Source organism: Trachemys scripta, chromosome 15, assembly GCF_013100865.1.
Source record: "Trachemys scripta elegans isolate TJP31775 chromosome 15, CAS_Tse_1.0, whole genome shotgun sequence".
NCBI classification, from domain to species: domain Eukaryota; kingdom Metazoa; phylum Chordata; order Testudines; family Emydidae; genus Trachemys; species Trachemys scripta.
In genome coordinates, this window is record NC_048312.1 from 139,761 (window position 1) to 158,548 (window position 18,788).

The 18,788-nt window shown below is 42.4% G+C and overlaps 1 protein-coding gene across 1 annotated transcript in view; it reads right to left on the reverse strand.

The window, feature by feature from the left end:
* Positions 1–18,788, reverse strand: part of ZNRF3 (zinc and ring finger 3) — a 197,656-nt gene that overhangs the window by 45,711 nt on the left and 133,157 nt on the right. The window contains exon 2 of the mRNA XM_034791197.1: positions 14,724–14,849. Within this exon, the coding sequence (XP_034647088.1) occupies positions 14,724–14,849 (126 nt within the window). The remainder of the gene's footprint in view (positions 1–14,723; positions 14,850–18,788) is intronic.

Here is an 18,788-nt window from a genome sequence, read left to right on the forward strand (position 1 = left end):
CAACATACGCATCTACTTCTCCATAAGTAGGGGTCTCTGTCCAGCCCCATGTCAGCCTCTCTGATATTTCTTTCTGTATGGCACTTAACGTGGCTGAGATCAAATTCCTTATCTTACACCCTCTCCTCCTGATGCACTCCTGGATTGCCATCCACAATTAGCTTCCTCACCTGTCAATTGAACATTGTCTTTCCCCTTCTCACATCCTTCCACTTACTCTTCCTTAAAGAGACTGCTGAAATCAAGACATGAAATAATTATGGAGCCAAAAGAAAGGGTTAGGAGGAAAGACCAGAGAAAAGGTGCATCTCAAGTTTAAAACCTTGTCCTCACCTTCATGGTCCTTCACAATGCTAGCTTAACCTACATCTCAGACCTTGTTTTATGTTTCCCCTCACATCCCCTGCATTCCACCAATTATAATTATCTCCGATACCTGTTTCTATGCATGCAGTGCCCACCTGAACCAGTTTGCCAAGTCACTTCCATCTCCTCATTCAAGTCCCACTTAAATCTGTTAAATAGGCTTGCAGTTGGAAAGTAGCATGGTCTGGAGGATTGAGCAGGGAGCTGGGAAGCAGGAGGTACATAGTTCTCATCATGCCTTTGCTGAGGAATCACTTGGTGGCTATGGGCAAATAATTTCCTCTCTTTCCCTCCATTTATATCCATCCCATAATACCTGCTTACCCCACAGGGACATGAAGATTAGACTTTAACTAGTCAATGTACTTCAAACTAGTCAAGCACAACAAATGCTATTACGGAAACCTCACATCTTCCTAGATGCAAACAGAATTTAAAAACAGAACAAGTGTTATCGTCTCTGGATCTCCCTGTGCATCTCTGTTAGCATCTCAGGATAAAGCGACAAGGAGTCCTGTGGCACCTTATAGACTAACAGACGTATTGGAGTATAAGCTTTCGTGGGTGAATACCTACTTCGTCAGACGTATTCACCCACGAAAGCTTATGCTCCACTATGTCTGTTAGTCTATAAGGTGCCACAGGACTCTGTCACTTTTTACAGATCCAGACTAACACGGCTACCCCTCTGATACTTGACATCTCAGGATAGTGATTGACTTAATTTTGGGGCTTTGTACTGCACCAAGCTGTATACGATTGGCACTAAGTAAATAAGAATATGGGTGCCTGAGATAGACAGACGTAAAAATACAATGTGAAAATACCAGCACAATTACCAAGATCCCTTCTGAGACATGAGTCTTAAGGAAGCTGCTCCTGCCATAGGACGCACAGTAGACAGATTTGTATCTAATGCTCTCCTTGCTAGTTTATTCTACACATTAGAGCTCTTCTCACCCTCAAACACTTACACTCTTTTCCTTGCATCTTCATGCTCTTTACTGCTGTTGAACTGGTTCTCTCTCTCTCTCTTTTTTGGGTACCCTTCATTTTTAGCAACTAGTCTTGAAGTGGCAGCCCCTTTCAACTGTATCTTTTAACAGAATAAAGCGGTCTGTTCCCTTGGCTCCCATTAAGGCATTGCAGAGTCCCTGGTTCTTCCTCAGTTATCTGTGTATAGCCTTAGTTAAATGAAGCATTTGTCCCCATAATAATTTATTTTTATTATATATAAAAAAGAATATAAAGCATATATATGCTCTAGACTTGAGAATAGTGTATAATCCTCTAGTAAGTAACTCTGAATTTAAGGGCTGCTTAAAGATAGCAGACAATCCATAACAAGTCCCATTGACTGGAAGTTGAAATTAGAAAATTTCAAACTAGAAACAAGGAGCTACTTTGTTTTAAATCCATAAGGGTAATAAACTATTGGAGCATCTTACCGAGGAATGTGATGGATTCATCATCCCTTGAAGTCTTTAAATCAAGATTGGGTTTTTTCCTAAATTACATGTGCTGGTTTAGCCGTAAGTAACTGGGATTGAAAATATTCACTTACACAGTAGGGAAAAAATTCCCTCCAATGCAAGAATTACTGGGTGACGTCCTATGGGCACAGTTGTTGCTCTTGCCTTTTAGATCTATGATCTAACGCCTGCTCAACAACCAGTGGGGCCCCTGGACAATCGAGATAAAAAAAGAGTACTTAAAAAGACAAAGTAATTGCGGAGAAATTAAATGAATTCTTTGCTTCAGTCTTCACGGCTGAGGATGTTAGGGAGATTACCAAACCTGAGCTTTCCTTTGTAGGTGATAAATCTGAGGAATTGTCACAGATTGAAGTGTCATTAGAGGAGGTTTTGGAATTAATTGATAAACTTAACAGTAACAAGTCACCGGGACCAGATGGCATTCACCCATGACTTCTGAAAGAACTCAAATGTGAAATTGCGGAACTATGGGCAGCAGGTTTAAAACAAATAAAAGGAAGTTCTTCTTCACAGAGCACACAGTCAACCTGTGGAACTCCTTGCCTGAAGAGGTTGTGAAGGCTAGGACTGTAACAGGGTTTAAAAGAGAACTAGATAAATTCATGGAGGTTAAGTCCATTAATGACTATTAGCCAGGATGGGTAAGGAATGGTGTACCTAGCCTCTGTTTGTCAGAGAGTGGAGATGTATGGCAGGAGAGAGATCACTTGATCATTACCTGTTAGGTTCACTCCCTCTGGGGCACCTGGCATTGGCCACTGTCGGCAGACAGGATACTGGGTTGGATGGACAGTTGCATGCCTGTCCATGTTCTTATGAGCTAGCATTGGAAATGTATGCCAGGCCAGCCTAATCTCATTCGAAAGAGCTCTTCCATTTTGGACTCAGAAGGGTTTCCCCTCTTTTCACAGAAAGTGATAGGCCTTGTAGTAGGGCTACTACAAACTTTCAACGTCTCTCAAAGAATGTTAAATATTAAAGTTAAATATTGTTTAAATATTAGGGACCTGAGTTGAGTTTTAAGCCTAAGGGATTTAAACACATCTTCACTGAATTTTAGTTCCACAAAATACTATGTAGCTCATCCATGATTTTTAAGCAAGATAGGCATGCAACTGTACCCTACTTTGCATATGCAATTCCTACAACTGGAACAGATTTAATTGTTTCTACATTCAGCTACCCAATTTGTGCATGCATCATAGTAATTACATATGCAGGTTAGGAAAGCAACTGCACTCTCTTTTAGTGCACATAATTACATGCCTGACTTTAATTTTAAAATCCTAGATACAAACCAGTTTACCATCTGCTTTATTTCTGTTTCAGCAGCTCGCAAATACCATTTGTGAACAAAATGGCTAACACCTGGCTCAAAAATATGAAATGTAATGTAAAACTATTTTCAAATGCAAATGAATTTACTGCTGGGGAGAAGTGTGTCGATTCTGAATTTTCTTGCAGCAAGCTGGATGGAGCCACAGATTTGTAGGAAGTCAGAGGCTCACACGGGAAAAGTGACTAGTAAGAGAGAAACAACTTAGTACTTAAAATTCTGTCTTCAAGTACTGTACAAGTATTAACCAGTATATGGTAATAGACTTGTAACTGTACAATGTCCCAGGAGCCCTCCCTAAAAAGGGCCCCTATTAGGTACGAGTCCTACAAAATAGGGTCCCCTACCTGACAAATGAATTGGTAATAAAATCTGAGATTGGGGGGGGGGGGGGGAGGAGGAGGGTTCTTATCAGACTGTCTTCTCTGGCATGTGCCCTACCTCAGGGGTACCAGAAGCTTCTGCAAGCAGAACTGATGGAGCATCAACATTTCAACTGAGTTTCCAGGAGCTGGTTTCTTGAGAGGCATTTTGTAGATGGCAGTTTTTTAAAGTGCTTTATGGACTCTTCTGTGGATTAACTGGTGAGTTAAGTTCCTAGTGTCTATTTTAAAACATGCTCCTTGAGGCAAAACTTTACCCTCTATTTTCTGCACAGTGCCAAAGCACACTGTTGATGCTCTAATATTAAATACACACTGCACTTCTGGCCTAAAAATGTTATCCTTCCTAAATGCTTGGTTAAGAATTTGAACAGCTCTGCCCGCAAAGGCTTATAGGCACACCTTACGTAGATACCATTTGGAAACAAAGACTCTGAGTAAGACCTAGAACTGGACAAGAAAAGCAGCCAACCTCACAAAGTGAAGGAACTCAGGTCAGGGTCACAACATTCTGGGACATAACTCCAATACAATGAGTGGACAAATGAAAGGTAAGCCAGATTTATAACTATTGTTCAATTTTATTTCCAGATTATTAAATATTCCACTAAAACCAAACTAAAACCCATTCCCGTTAGAACGGCCCACTCCATAAATTGGCCTTAGGGCTGCACCTGTAGATCTGCAGTTTAAGTGTACCTGGTAAGAATGTTTGAATTAAAAAACCCATTAGAAAACCAAACAATTAGAAGCCATGGCTACATTCCCAAACAAGATGCTGACTCTCACTCCAACAGCAACCACAACCTTAACTCTGACCCATGGCAAGTGCAATAAAATATTATCATTATGACATAACACAAGAGGTTCTTCTAGTCAGTCTTAATGTAGATATGCTCTGATTCAAGTTCAAGGGCAATAAATAAAGCAATAAATGGGTTCATTGGGGGAGGAGAGTATACTTAGCTTTTTAAGGAATCCTAACACTGGACTGAGGAAAGCCAGCCGGTTTAGAGGTGGGTGCATTCTCCCTCTTGCTGAGATCCATGGAAGTGAAGCCATGCTATTGCTCACCTCCTAAAGAGCCACAGAAGGTAAATCCCTCTTCGGTGGACCTTAGGAGGGGCACAGAAAAATAAATCCCTTCCCGAGGACTTTGAGACTTGTATGAGAGGGCAGGTTTTGTGGCTTAAAGCTGGTCTTCAGTATAGTCTCTTGCTAGCCATTGACTCTGGTCCTGCCCTGGTATCAGAGAAAGAGGCAGGGCACTAGTAATTCTAGGTTCCACCAGTTTAACTTCTTTAAAATCAGTCAGCCAGCACTGGTAATTCACCAGTGAAAGAACCACACACAAGTTTGCATGCATCACACAGGCAGGCACTCCCTGCCTGCAGCCATGCAGCATGTGCAGGCACTTTCATTGTAACTTCAGACAACTACTCTGGAAAACAGGGAAAGGCAAGGTTGTGCTGTTGCAGCGTGTGGGGAGAGGCCTGGCCAACGGAGAACGAGTTTCATTGTGCTGCCTGCATTGAGAAGGCAGGAATTCTAGAAGGGGAAAAGGTTCCCTTTGAAGCACATGGCACTAAGAGCTTCCCAGTGACCATGGCAACAGGCTCAGTGGGTTCCCAGCCTGAGAACCAAGGAGCAACAGCCATGATTCAAAAACAAAACAAAACAAAAAAAACAACAGTCTGAAAGAAGAGGGAGGAAGGAGGGGCAGGGGGAATGAAGCAGAATTAGCTTGGCAGAAACTGAGCGGCTCCCTGGTAGGCAAATCCAGCCAATAATGCTTGTTGGGTTCATGGGGTTTCCTTTTCATTTTCAAAGCTTTCTTCTTCCTTCTTCATTCCCCTTCCAGCCCTATTCAGGAGCTCATCAGATCAATAAAGCCCAGGCCTTTGCTTCGCCTGCATGCAGCAGTACCTTAAACAGGACTGCACTGTGATCAAAGGAGATGCTAAATCAAGACTGCCACACACACCCTTGCCCAACCAGGACCCAGTTTTCACTGGTGCTGAAATGGGAGCTGTTTTTAAGAGGGGGAGCAAAGAGAATGACACTCCTGTGATTGTCCTTCCATTATATCATATAATGCTCATTCTTGCTGGACAGATTTCTTGTGATGCAAAGATCTCTCTAGAATTCAATTCTTGTTCTTAAATACTGGGCCTATTTGATGAGCGGATAGAGAACTGGTGTAAAGCTACTGAAAACACAGACTATTGTTCTTTCCTGAGAAGAATCCTTGTATCAAACAGATAGATCACTGTGTTATGGATAGACAACACTGTTATATTTCAGATTGTGACTTTTTTCCTTTACTTAAATTCATCCTCAGTTCTCTCCCTCTTGCTTTCTAATGTAAGAAAGCTTAGCACTCCTCACCCACCTGACACACACTCATTCTGACACTTTCCCTGTTATTCCTAATGGCACCTTTCTACACAGCTCCTGATGTTCCTTGATCTTCTGAGTCATCTTCAAGCCTGGTCCACACAAAGTTGCATAAATATAACTGAAGGTGTGATTTTAAACCAATTCTGTTAAACTGTGGCAGCTCTGTATATAGCCACTCTTATATCTGTTTATATTGGTTCAATTTGCAGTCTGTAATTCATAGATGCAAGGTAAACAGATACAATTTTTTTTAAAACTGATAAATATGTACAATGTTCTGTGTGGATGTTAATTATTTTTTAAATCAATTTAAAGTTAAACTTCTGTGCAAACCCTTTTCTTTATTTCCACAGTACCAATTTTCTTCCTACCAACAAACTGCCAGATTAAATAATCCAACTTTTTATACATCACTTTCCACATTTAAAAAAACAAACAAACAAAAAACTTAGTTCTCACAGTTAACAGAATGGCTTCCAATGGAATTAAGGATGAAGGAGTTACTGGCAGATTCCAACCTGACTTCAGAGTTAGAAAATCCATGGGGATCTGGGAAAGGAGTAAAAACTCCAGCTGCAAGTATGTTGCTGCGTTCGTCAGAAGGCAAAGACAAAGCAGAATCTCTCCCAGTGGCCTATGGCTCATTATGGAATTAAAGTTCAACAGCCCTGCATCTTGGGTTTTTACACAGACTAGTTCATCTATTCTACAAAAATGTCTTTTGAAAGAGGAACTATTTGCATCTGCAAGTAAAAAAATTCAGTAGACAGATCTTAACTTTCATATCTTTCAGAGTAGCAGCCGTGTTAGTCTGTATCCGCAAAAAGAAGAACAGGAGTACTTGTGGCACCTTAGAGACTAACAAATTTATTAGAGCATAAGCTTTCGTGGAAGTGGGCTGTAGTCCACGAAAGCTTATGCTCTAATAAATTTGTTAGTCTCTAAGGTGCCACAAGTACTCCTGTTCTTTTTTCATATCTTTGTTGAGGTTTCAAAATATTTACTTGATTTGTTAACTCAAACTATTTCCATTATACCTGGGTCTACTGGAAAAATAGGCAGGTTTGCTACTTTCCTCCATTCTATGGAAACAACCCAGACAAAGAAGATGATCACAAAGTTTATAATCTCAGCCATGGACACACTAGTGGAGATACTCAGCCAGACTGTCCCAGTGGACTATATCCCAAGTATCTAAGGCCCGGCTTGACAAAGCCATGGCTGGGATGATTTAGTTGGGAATCGGTCCTGCTTTGAGCAGGGGATTGGACTAGATGACCTCCTGAGGTCCCTTCCAACCCTGATATTCTATGATTCTATGTTAAAACCATTATTTGACACTTTTTGGGGGGAAAGGGGAAAGACAATAAAGGTGTTCAGTCTTCTCTAATGGTTCTGCCATGAGAGCAGGGGACTGGACTTGATGACCTCTCCAGGTCCCTTCCAGTCCTAGAATCTATGAATAGCAGAGGAAGTGAAAAATAATTAAGACTTTTTTCTTTCAAGAAACTTTTGGCAACACCAACATGTATTTCACTTAAAATCCTTGTGTTGCTATGAACTCTACTTCCCAACAGGCTTTCCCTTCTTCCACAAAGGCTGCAACAATCTGCCAGAAATCTTTCTACACTGGGCATTTTCTTAAAAGGGACACAAGAGAGAATACAAAGTTTATTACCCTTGTTTACAGCTAGACCTTGCAGATGCACTTTTGTTTGAGGGTAGCACTTGTACTGTATTTATACCCTATTAATTTTTTCTATCCTTGTTTGCCTGGAGTCCAAATTGCTAGGAGGACTCTTAACAATAGCAGCTAGAAGTCAAATGCAGCCAGTCTCCCATCACCTCCTGCTACATTATATTCATGTTCTTAGCCTTGACAGATACTATAGTCACACTGGTTTCTACAGTTAGGTTGATTAGATGCTTAACACACATTATTCCCGCAGATTGGCTTTTGAGAATCATAGTATGTGTGTCCACATCTGTCCATATGTTCAGTGCTCATGAAAATTACTGGTTTGAAAGCCCTGGAGACTAGAATTCTCTGTTTATACACAGAACCAGAACAGCTAAGCTGTGGCAATGCAAGCTTCCACCATGCACCATCTGCCAACATGCCTCAGTCCTGATGTGGCGGGATTAGCAAGAAGGGTGAAAAAAATAGTTTCCAGGGCTCTTTAGTGTCTTATTTAAGATTACCAACAGCAGGAAGCAATTAATGACAAGTTATGATGGTAGGTCTGTGGTGGGTTCACCTTTCTACTGGGAACTGGACTGAGCCCACAGTCATTCCATACAGGCCAAAGAGCGATCAGATGGTAATTGTCTGTCACAACCAACCTGCTCAGGATTCACGGTGGTCACTGGTGACATGCAGGTGAAATACTGTCTGCCATTCCCAATCCTGGCCACTAGCTAGTTATGCAAGGGTTACCAGCTACATTGCATCTGAGTTTCCCACTCATGACTTGAGCCCTACAATTGCTCAAAGATTATTCTATTGTGTAGCTGATGGCAAAAAACTCATATGAATCTTTTGATCTTCTGATGGAATGTTCCACAGACCTCTTCTTAAGCTACTGCTTTTTTCCTCTGTATCTGCAGACACTTGATGCTTTAATTGTCAAGGGTCTAATTACTTTCTGCATGCAGAAGATGTAGAGACAGGTTCTTTTTGGTTTATCCTGAGGATGTGTGTCTCCTAATTTCATGCTCTCTGGCTGAGATCATTAGTTAGGGATTCAAGAATTTTTTAGCATTTAACATAAGTGAAAAACCAGAAGTTTATGTTTTTAGGACCTATTGCCTCTTCCTATATACACAAGTATTAGAGAGACAAGGCAGGTAAGGGAATATTTTTTAATTGGACCAACTTTTGTTGGTGAGAGACAAGCTTTCGAGCCACACAGGGCTATTCTTCAGGTCTGGGCACTGAGGTCTGTGCGTCTCAAGAGCTTGTCTCTCTCACCAACAGAAGTTGGTCCAATGAAAGCTATTAGCTCACCCGCCTTCTCTCTCTAATATCCTGGGACCGACACGGCTACAACTACACTGCATATATAAAAGTATGTTAAGATTTACTTCTCCCATATCACTTTAGACTGAGCCTGATGAATATCAACTTCATTCCGATCTCTCTCACTGTTTATGTAGATGCCATCTGGTAGCTATTTCCACATTCTGGACCCTGCTTTGCTTTTTTCTTGCCTCAATCACTAATGATCCCCTGTTGGTCTTCTTGCCTGATCCCTTTTTGGCTTACATTCTGTCCAAATTCCATGGGTCATTTGATTTTTTCATTGTTCCTTTTCTCATCTCCTGCTCCTTTATTCAGACATCAGCAAATGCATACCTGTAAAGTTGCAAAATTATCTTTTTGATCCTTACAGCTGTTCATACTGTTCCATGCACATGTTTACAGAACCTAAGTCATTTATCCTTCCCAGGAAACTGACCACTATGACCTAGTTTGTTTAAATCTAAACTTTGTTTCTTTTAATCTGCTGTATTCTGGTTTGTACTATCTTTTATGCCCTGTACAGAACCTTAGAATTCATGAAAGCTGCTATACAAACTATTAGACAGCACAAGCCTTGTTCCAAATCCTTGCAATGCAGAACCCCCAACTGAGTTTGCAACAAGACTCTCAGGCTTGTGTCTGCCCTTTGCACACTTTTAACTTTTGAATCTATACTGGAAATTGTATTATGAGAATTGTGTGTAAGATGAAGAGTAAAGAGACTTAATCTGCCAGCACTCAATAAAAAAGAAGGAATCCTTTAAATCCTGGTTTATGGGAGATCCACTGCATTTCAGATAACAATGTGCTGTGGAAGTGACTTTGTGACTCCATAGCCAAAAAACAAAGCCTTTGAACACTCCTTCCTTGCTGTCTCAGCGTCCAGTGAAAACCAAGCTTGAACAGCAGGGCAATAAAACAATTACTTTTAGTGGATGCCATCTGCAAGATGTTTGTGGGAAGGTGTGACATCAATTGTGAGAAATGAGGATGGGGAGGATCCTCAAATGGCTTAACAAAACACAGTGAACAAGTTGCTTTGGCACAGCTGAAATCAAAGGTATCTGAAGCTTGGAAGGCATATTCAGGCCCCCACACTTTCTCTCACTCCCTGAAAGAAGGGTGGCTTTACTAGGGCTATCTCCCACACTAAAGCAATTAGTCAGGGGAAAGGCCATGATAGCAGGTTGGAGCAAAGCTTCTGAAATTATTTCAGTCACAGGAATGTCAAGCATGCTCCATCACTGCATCTGCCCAATTCCAGCATCAACCCTTCAGCATAATGAGAAATAACAATTCACCACAAATCCTAAAAATGTAACGGGATATAAATATCAGATGTAGAATGGAGAAATAACTGACTCTGCAAACCAACGTCATTCTATAGCAGGGGTAGGCAACCTATGGCACGCATGCCGAAGGTGCCACACGAGAGGGTTTTCAGTGGCACTCACACTGCCCGGGTCCTGGCCACCGGTCCGGGGGGCTCTGCATTTTAATTTAATTTTAAATGAAGCTTCTTAAATATTTTAAAAACCTTATTTACTTTACATACAATAGAAAGAGACCTTCTAAAAACGTTAAAATGTATTACCAGTACATGAAACCTTAAATTAGAGTAAATAAATGAAGAGTCGGCACACCACTTCGGAAAGGTTGCCGACCCCTGTTCTATAGTTTAGTTACATACATAAATGCACACAGCAAGAGCATTAAGGTCGCGAAGTCAAGGACTCAAAAGTTAGAAAATGCCAGAATTAAGGTTTTCCATGAAAATCTTAATTCAGCTTCCTTGTGTGTATACATTATGATATCTTCAAGTATATGTTTCCCCCCTTCCCCCACAAGAGGACTCCTGCTTCATTCAGAGCATAGTCTGGATGGTGTTGACTCATTATTCAATTTTTTTTAATCCTTATTCGTTATATGGCTTCAGGCCTTATTTACTGCACACAGGTCAAACCCTGAACTGAATACAGAATTATTAATATCCTCACAGGCTTTTCTATAATGCCTGTCACCACAGTGTCTTCACAAACAACGAATTTATCTTCACAACACTCCTGTAAGGTAAAGTGATATTATTCCCAATTTGCAGATAAGGAATGGAGGCACAGAGATTAAAGCCAAAATTGCCTAAAATGTCTATTATTTGGGTTCCCAACTTAAGATGCCTAGGGGGCCAGATTTTTTAGTTGATTCTTCCTTTTTTAGAGCATTTTTATTGTACTTTATATGGTCAAAGCACAGTTGTAGTTATGAGCACTCAGCACTTCCAGAAATCAGACCTCAGCTATCTCAAGTCAGACACCCAGAAAATGAGGCCATCTGTGAAAAGTTTGATTTAAATAACTTTAAGCATGACATAGGAACTCTGTGGCACAGACACAGATAGAATTCAGTGTTCAAGGGTGGCATTAAATTAACTCAGCCACAAGATCATCTTTTCCTCTTTCTCGAATACCATCTCCTTCCCAATACACCTTTCAATTCAACAAATGAGGCGGGGGTTCTATAACCTCATCCACTACACAACCCAGATTCATTTCCAGAGCACCATCTACCCTATAAACTGAGGGAGGAAGGGATGCTGTGGCAAAAATAGTTTTTAATCACATGATCACAATCACAATTTATACATACAAGGAGCTGAATTAAGATTGCACAGACAACCTTAATATTGGCATTTTTTAAAAGTTTGAGTGCTTGACTTTTCAACCTTAATATAGTTTCATTGTATATAAACTTCTTAAATTTTCATTAAAAAAAAATATATATATCAAACAAAACTCAAAATTCCATGACATGGAGCAATACAGATCTCCACATGGGTCATCAGCAGGGTAGGAACCTTTTAATCCATAGCACAAGCCAACGATGACTGGTAGCAGTAGAAGGCTGTTATCCTCTATGAGGCCCTGACACCAGAGGGGGATGAGATTCACACTTTGCCAGTAATTTTCACAGCTATTTGCTAGACAGCAGAGGAATGTTGGGGGCTCCGAAATCCTGGTTTTAGTTTCAAGTTCTGGAAAAGTTTTTCTCTAGGGGTTACAACTTCTTGTGCTCCCATCCCTCAGAGACTGTCCCCAACCAAATCTACTCCTCAACACTCTGCATTTGAGTCCGGATGCTTTCCCTTTCTCCTCCATGCTGCCTGGGCACCTGTAGAGGGGGTGCACTGAGAGCACAAAAAAGTCTCTCTGTTCTTACTTCTGGTACCTTGCACCACATGATCCCAGCACTGCTGGCAGAATCAATGCATGGAAAGTCCTGCTTGGCATCTACAATCCTGGACTGGAGCATGCTCAGTGCAGACAGAATGTTCAGAGAACTTTGCTCCCAACCTCTAACAAATCTCTACAGATCATGTAGAAATGGTGATTTTCAGAAGCATATAACCTAGCTAAATTTGGTTGTATTTTCACAGGGATGACAAAGGCATCTCTCTGACACCATGGCACCCTCCACACATCAGATTTCAAGTCCTTGATCCAATGCACGGAGGCACTAGAAGTTCTCAATGAAAAGATTGCAAGAACTTTTTTAAAATGGGCTAAGTTTTTTCCCCCCCCCCCTAACCTTGTTCTTGGAAATGCTAATCAGTTTTTGCTGAAGCTTTTAAAAAAACATTTAGTCTCAAGACAGCCAGGGCTGTAAAACAAGGTCTTAATGGAAAGCATTAAGCAACCTCAACTAGGTGTCACTTCCAACTGCATCTATAATGTCATCTCTTGTTTAAACATTAATCTTTGAAAAACACTAATCCTAGAATATAAATGGTCAAGCAGGACTTTGGCTGGAAGATCAAGAGAGCTAGACACTGAACCAGGGTAGCAGAACTGAGGACACGGAGTTTGGAGTCTTCTAGTCTAAAGTTACCGTCAGAGTAATTCTAGTGCCCCAGCTGCTGCTCAGAGCCTTGTCCAGTGGCAACATGAAGTTAACAGGACTGGTAAATTTTATGGCTCCTATTCAGAATCCTGTGGTCTGTAGTGACACCGCCAAGAACCCAGTCCGTTCTATAGTACCGTTGTTGCTGGATTGCTATAGCCCTGAGCTACAGCTGAGTCACTGGAGCTATCCTCTGGAAAGGAGAACTCACAAAAAGGAAATGGTGCAGGGTACAATAGCTCAGACACCCTCACAGAAACAGAGAAATTGGGGATGGAAGAATAGCAAAAGACTCTCCTGCTTTTCTAGTAGCCAGGAGGGTGGAGAAGAAGCAAAGAAACTCCCTACTCTGGTGAAGTCATAAAGATATGACTTTATATCCCGGGGGGAGGGATAGCTCAGTGGTTTGAGCATTGGCCTGCTAAACCCAGGGTTGTGAGTTCAATTCTTGAGGGGGCCACTTGGGGATCTGGGGCAAAAACAGTACTTGGTCCTGCTAGTGAAGGCAGGGGGCTGGACTCTATGACCTTGCAAGGTCTCTTCCAGTTCTAGGAGATAGGATATCTCCATTAATTATTATATATCCTCCCTCCACAACCCAAATAATCCAAAGGCAGGAAGGGTTCTCCCGCTTTCCATCTGCCAGAGGAGGCTGGGAAAGCAGCTAGTAGCCAAAGACTGGTACAAGAGATTGAGTCCCTGAGCAGGGCCCAGGGACATACACCTCCCAGTACCCTACCCACTCCCCAGCAGTAAAGTGCTGGACTTTTCACCAGGACATTGCCCCAGGTCTTTTCTGGTCCTTCCATCTTTCATATTAACCCCCAGCTAGTACATATCTGTTAATTTTTTCCATGCCTTATTTCTTCACCAGGGCCGGCTCCAGGGTTTTGGCCACCCCAAGCAGCCAAAAAAAAAAGCCAAATCGCGATCTGCGACGGGAGGTCCTTTGCTCCCAGCCTGAGTGAGGGACCGTCCGCTGAATACCTGGACATGCCACCCCTCTCCGGAGCGGCCGCCCCTCTCCGGAGCGGCCGCCCCAAGCACCTGCTTGCCAGGCTGGTGCCTGGAGCCAGCTCTGTTCTTCACAAAACTCCCAGAAAAGAGCTCAATATATTTAGTTTAACAAAGAGAAGGGTAAGTGGTGATTTGATTACAGTCTATAAGATCCTACATGGGGAAGAAATATTTAATAAGCTCTTCAGTCTAGCAGAGAAAGCTCTAACATGATCCAATGGCTGGAAGTTGAAGCTAGACAAATTCAGACTGGAAATAAGGCATAATTTTTTGACAGTGAGAGTAATTAACCATTGGAACAATTTACCAAGGGTCACGGTGGATTCTCCAAAACTGACAATTTTTGAAATAAAATTGGATATTTTTCTAAAAGATCTGCTCCAGGAATTATTTTGGGAAAGTTTTATGATCTGTGTTATACAACAGGTCAGACTAAGTGATCACAATAGTCCCTTCTGGCCTTGGAGTCCATGAATCTCCCTATTTTGCCCTGTTTTATGCACCCCCTGCATAACTGCAATGAGACCACCACCAGCAGAGCACAATACTTTGCTGAAACTCCTCCTTGAGCTAAATGGCCTTCTTTGCCCAAATCTTTCCTCTCCCCCAGCCATTTTTCATACCCGAGATGCCCTTTTTCAAGCTTGGTACAAGTGCCATATCCCATGGGAGACATTAGAAAGGATATGTTTGGGGGAAAAAGTTTCCTCCAGTTTTTCTCATTTGTCACAAGAGGGAACTATCCCCTTTTAGAAACAGAGTTGCAAGCTCCATTTATCCAAAATATTGGTGGTCATTTTTTCTCTTACCTTGCCCAGAACAGTGAGGCATGGTTTAGGCTCCAACTCCGGCTGTTCCAGTTTCACAACTCCTACCCAGCCATATTCATACAAGTCCTCTTCATCATTGCTATTACACAGTCCCAGTGGATGCATCTGAAACAAAACAAGGGGAGACACGAGAAGTTGGTAAAGGCGTTAACCAAAACATTAACATGAAAACAAGACAGTGTTCATTATGATCGAAGTAACAAAATATTCTACTGGTGGCCTAAATACAGAGTATAGTATAGTAGATCAGTCAAATACACACTAAACAGAGAAATATCTGCTTGCTGTTCAGACAGTGGCATGTCAGAAGGAGAGAGAAGTTCCATAATAATGCTAAATATTTTTATTGTAGTCCTTACACTTCTGATCTCAATTGTGATTTGACAGAGCTCAGATTTGCCAGTAACAGATGGATTGGAAACCAGTGGTGCAAAACGGTTAGGAAGCCAAAAGCAGCAAAACGCTCCAAATGAAGATTGATCGTGTCAGACAAATCAGCAATTACTTTGATCTTAAAATGTTATTCCAGTCTAGAGTTTTCCTCAAACAGGAAGCAGCCCAGCACACTCCTCTCCTTGAGAAAGGGCAATGAATGAATATACCCATGGGGCACTGCAACAGTAACCCAGAGTATCCACATTCTCAAACATACAGTAGAATACTCCCAGACAAAAAAACAAACAAAAAAAACCCCTAACATTGCAATAGTGCCCAAAGCCCTCAGCTAGGATTGGGGCCCATTGTACTAGGTATGGTACCGAGATACTGTCTCTGCCCCCAAACAATTAATTACCTAATTTGAAAAGAGACCCAGCTAGACAGTGTAAACCAGATCATAAAAATAAAATCCCTGCAGTTAACACAGGTCAGATAATACACAAGCTGATGGTTCCAGGTCATCTGAAAGAGATAGCTCCTGTAACGCAAAAGCAGGTGCAAATAAATGTGTGTATTGGGGGGGGGGGTCACCCACAGAAGGCAGAGTTAAGGTTGCATGGCATGTATCTGAACTCCTCCCCAGCACTGCACATAAGCCTGTCTTGATGTCTTGTGAGATCTGCAACCTTCACACCCTGCAATTTACCACATGGTTCTCCCAGTCATCACAAACCCAACTATCTATATTCTAGTAATCAAATCCCCATCACTATTACCTGGCTCTTCCTAACAATGGGTTCCCATGCCAGGAGGAGTATCCTCAGTGTGAGAGGATATCATGACATCATCTGGAGGGCGGATCTCAACTATAGGATTGTTTCCCTCCACTCCAGCTTGATAGTCTTCTTCCCCGAGACTTTCGTCCTCCTTAACAGCACAGAGGCTGTCAGACTGGATGTGGGACCATTCTACCATGTCCCTGAAAGTCTCAGCTAAGTACCTCACATAAGGGCTGTTATAAAGAAGATGGTGATCTATTATTCTCCACGTCCACCAGACTAGGACAAGTAGTAATAGGCTTCATTTTCAACAAGGAAAATTTAGGAAGTTTTTCCTAATAGCTAAACTAACTATAAAGAAAGTTAAGCTCTGGAACACGCTTACAAGGGAGGTTGTGGAATCCCCATCACTGTAAGTTTTTAAGAAGAAGTTGGACAAACATGTCAGGGATGGTCTAGGTCAGGGGTCCCCAACGTGGTGCCCGCAGGTGCCATGGCACCCGCCAGGGCATCTAAGTGCGCCCGCGTACTGGCCGGCAGACGAGCATCCACCAAAATGCCGTCGAAAAGCAGCAGCATCCAGAGGTGTCACCGCCGAAATGCTGCTGATTTTCGGCGGCATTTCAGTGGCGACGCCTATTGACGTTGCTGCTTGTCTGCGGCATTTCAGTGGATGCTCATCCGCCGCCACGGTCCTCAGTGGCTCGTTATCTGGTGCCTGCCAGACGAAAAAGATTGGGGACCACTGGTCTAGGTTTATCTGGTCCTGCCTGAGTGCAGGGGGCTGGACTTAATGACTTCTCAAGGCCCCTTCCAGCCCAATGACTCTGCATCTTTCCTTTGATCACACACATGGGAGTCAGGGACAGGGGCTCACACACACTCCTAGAGGAGCACAGCCCCTGAGATCACCTCATATCACAAAATCACAGCTCTGACAAGCTGCTCCAACTAATCCCTCCACTTCATACAGCTACATATAATATAGTAATTGCAATTGGAGTGCATGCAGATAATCCCCAGAGGCTCCAGCAGGGCAGAGTTAAGGTTGCATGGGTGTGTATCGTAACTCTGTATTTCCTAGTTTTTAAAAGTCTGTTTTGATTGACTTAATGTTCTGGAAGGGCACAAAATACCACTGGACTACCTTAACTCTGCATTAAAGTTTTTGTGAGTGAATATAGTGCTATAGTTACACCCTCTTCCTGTACAGCAAAACAAACACTATAGCTATTTAACACTACCAATGACTTGGAAGAATAGTGTAGGGCCATGATCTGATCCTTGCAGGACACCACTAGAAATGCACCCATTCAGTGATGATCCCCAGTTAACAAGTTACATTTTGAGGCCTGTCAGTTAGCCAGTTCGAAGCAAGTCTACCCCAAACAGTAGCTGGAACATCTGTGCACTGCTGGGAGCCGCGAGCCCTAGTGCATGAGGTGTGTTATAGGTGTGACAGAGCGACCACCCAGGAACTCAAGCACCAAATTTTTCAGCATAGAATAGACTTTTAGTGGGATGGTGAATATTCTCATTTTCTGAAGAGTAAAATATTCAAGGAGTGTCTCCCTAACAAAAACATTTACAACAGGAGGAGGAAAAGAAAGAGAGGCAAATCCATCAAACAAAGGAACATGGTTATTAATAAACTCTTGTATGTAGTGGTGCAAGAGGGCCCAGTCACAGAGCTACAAGATCGGTGCTACATCTCCAGCTTTGGAGCAGTCTGTTGGAGGAACCTCTTTGCTGTGCCAGGCCCCCAAGGCACCTCACTCTTCCTACAGGGTAGGCCACGCAGCCTCACCATCATCTCAGACTGAACCTCTGGGCTTCAGCACTCCTGCTTCACACGGTGAGCTCTGTTCAGCATGTCCAACTGAGAGAGTTTCCTGGTAGAGACTTGTACACTCTTTAATGCACCTTCCCAAATATTTACAGTGAGACTCTGGCAGTGATGTCAAAACAGTTGGGTTTACTAATCTGCTAGAACACAGCACAGGAAGTCCACAGGTTAGCACAGAGAAATGAAGGTTAAAGCATAGCTCATTTTGGTCAGCCCTGAGCCCCAGCCAAGCTGTAATGCAACTGCATTTTCAGTCTCTGGCTCTCTGTCTTTATCTGACCTCCTTAGTCAGTTCCCAGGTGAGAGGCCCCCAGTCAGATTCCTCCAGAAGCCAACACTATCTCCCCACCCCCCATACATTCCAGTTCTTTGTTCTTGAGCTGGGGTCTTTCCTCGGGTTCCCTGATGCAGGGTGGGGAAAATTCATCTCCCTCTAGGTTGTTGGTTGCTAGGTGTTAATGTCCTGGTGACTGGGTTTTCCAGTGTCTTCTCAGATTTTCCACTAATACGGAGTCGACCTCAGCCAGTCCTTTATGATGACCTGTTCAGGCTCAGACCTCTCCCTTCCCCATGTCTCTGAGTCCAAACATAGACCTTTTTGCTGCCACGGGGTAGCCATGCAAAACATGGGGGAAACTGAGGCAAACACAGGCTTCATAAAATATTACAGAAAATTCCCACTTCGTCACAACATGGTACTTAATGAGTATCAGGGAATGGAAAAATTTTGAATCTTATGCCGAACTAGTGTAAGAAGAGCAGCTGTCCTGCTCATTACCTGACTACCTGAGTCTAGATAGGAGTCTCAGGATATTTTTTGATATGAAACAGAATTTGGTATTAGCAAGGTAAAAGCTATGGTGAAAAATTCTCAGTTTTTATATGTAAAAGAGAAGCACGCTGACAAGTTAACTACAACTCCAAGATGAAACTGTTACCATACTGTACAAAAATCATGGGTCTTCGAGGGGGCAGATTCTGATTCCGAACTGAGCTCAAGAACCAGAACATCCCAAATGCTACACACTTATAAGAACAGCA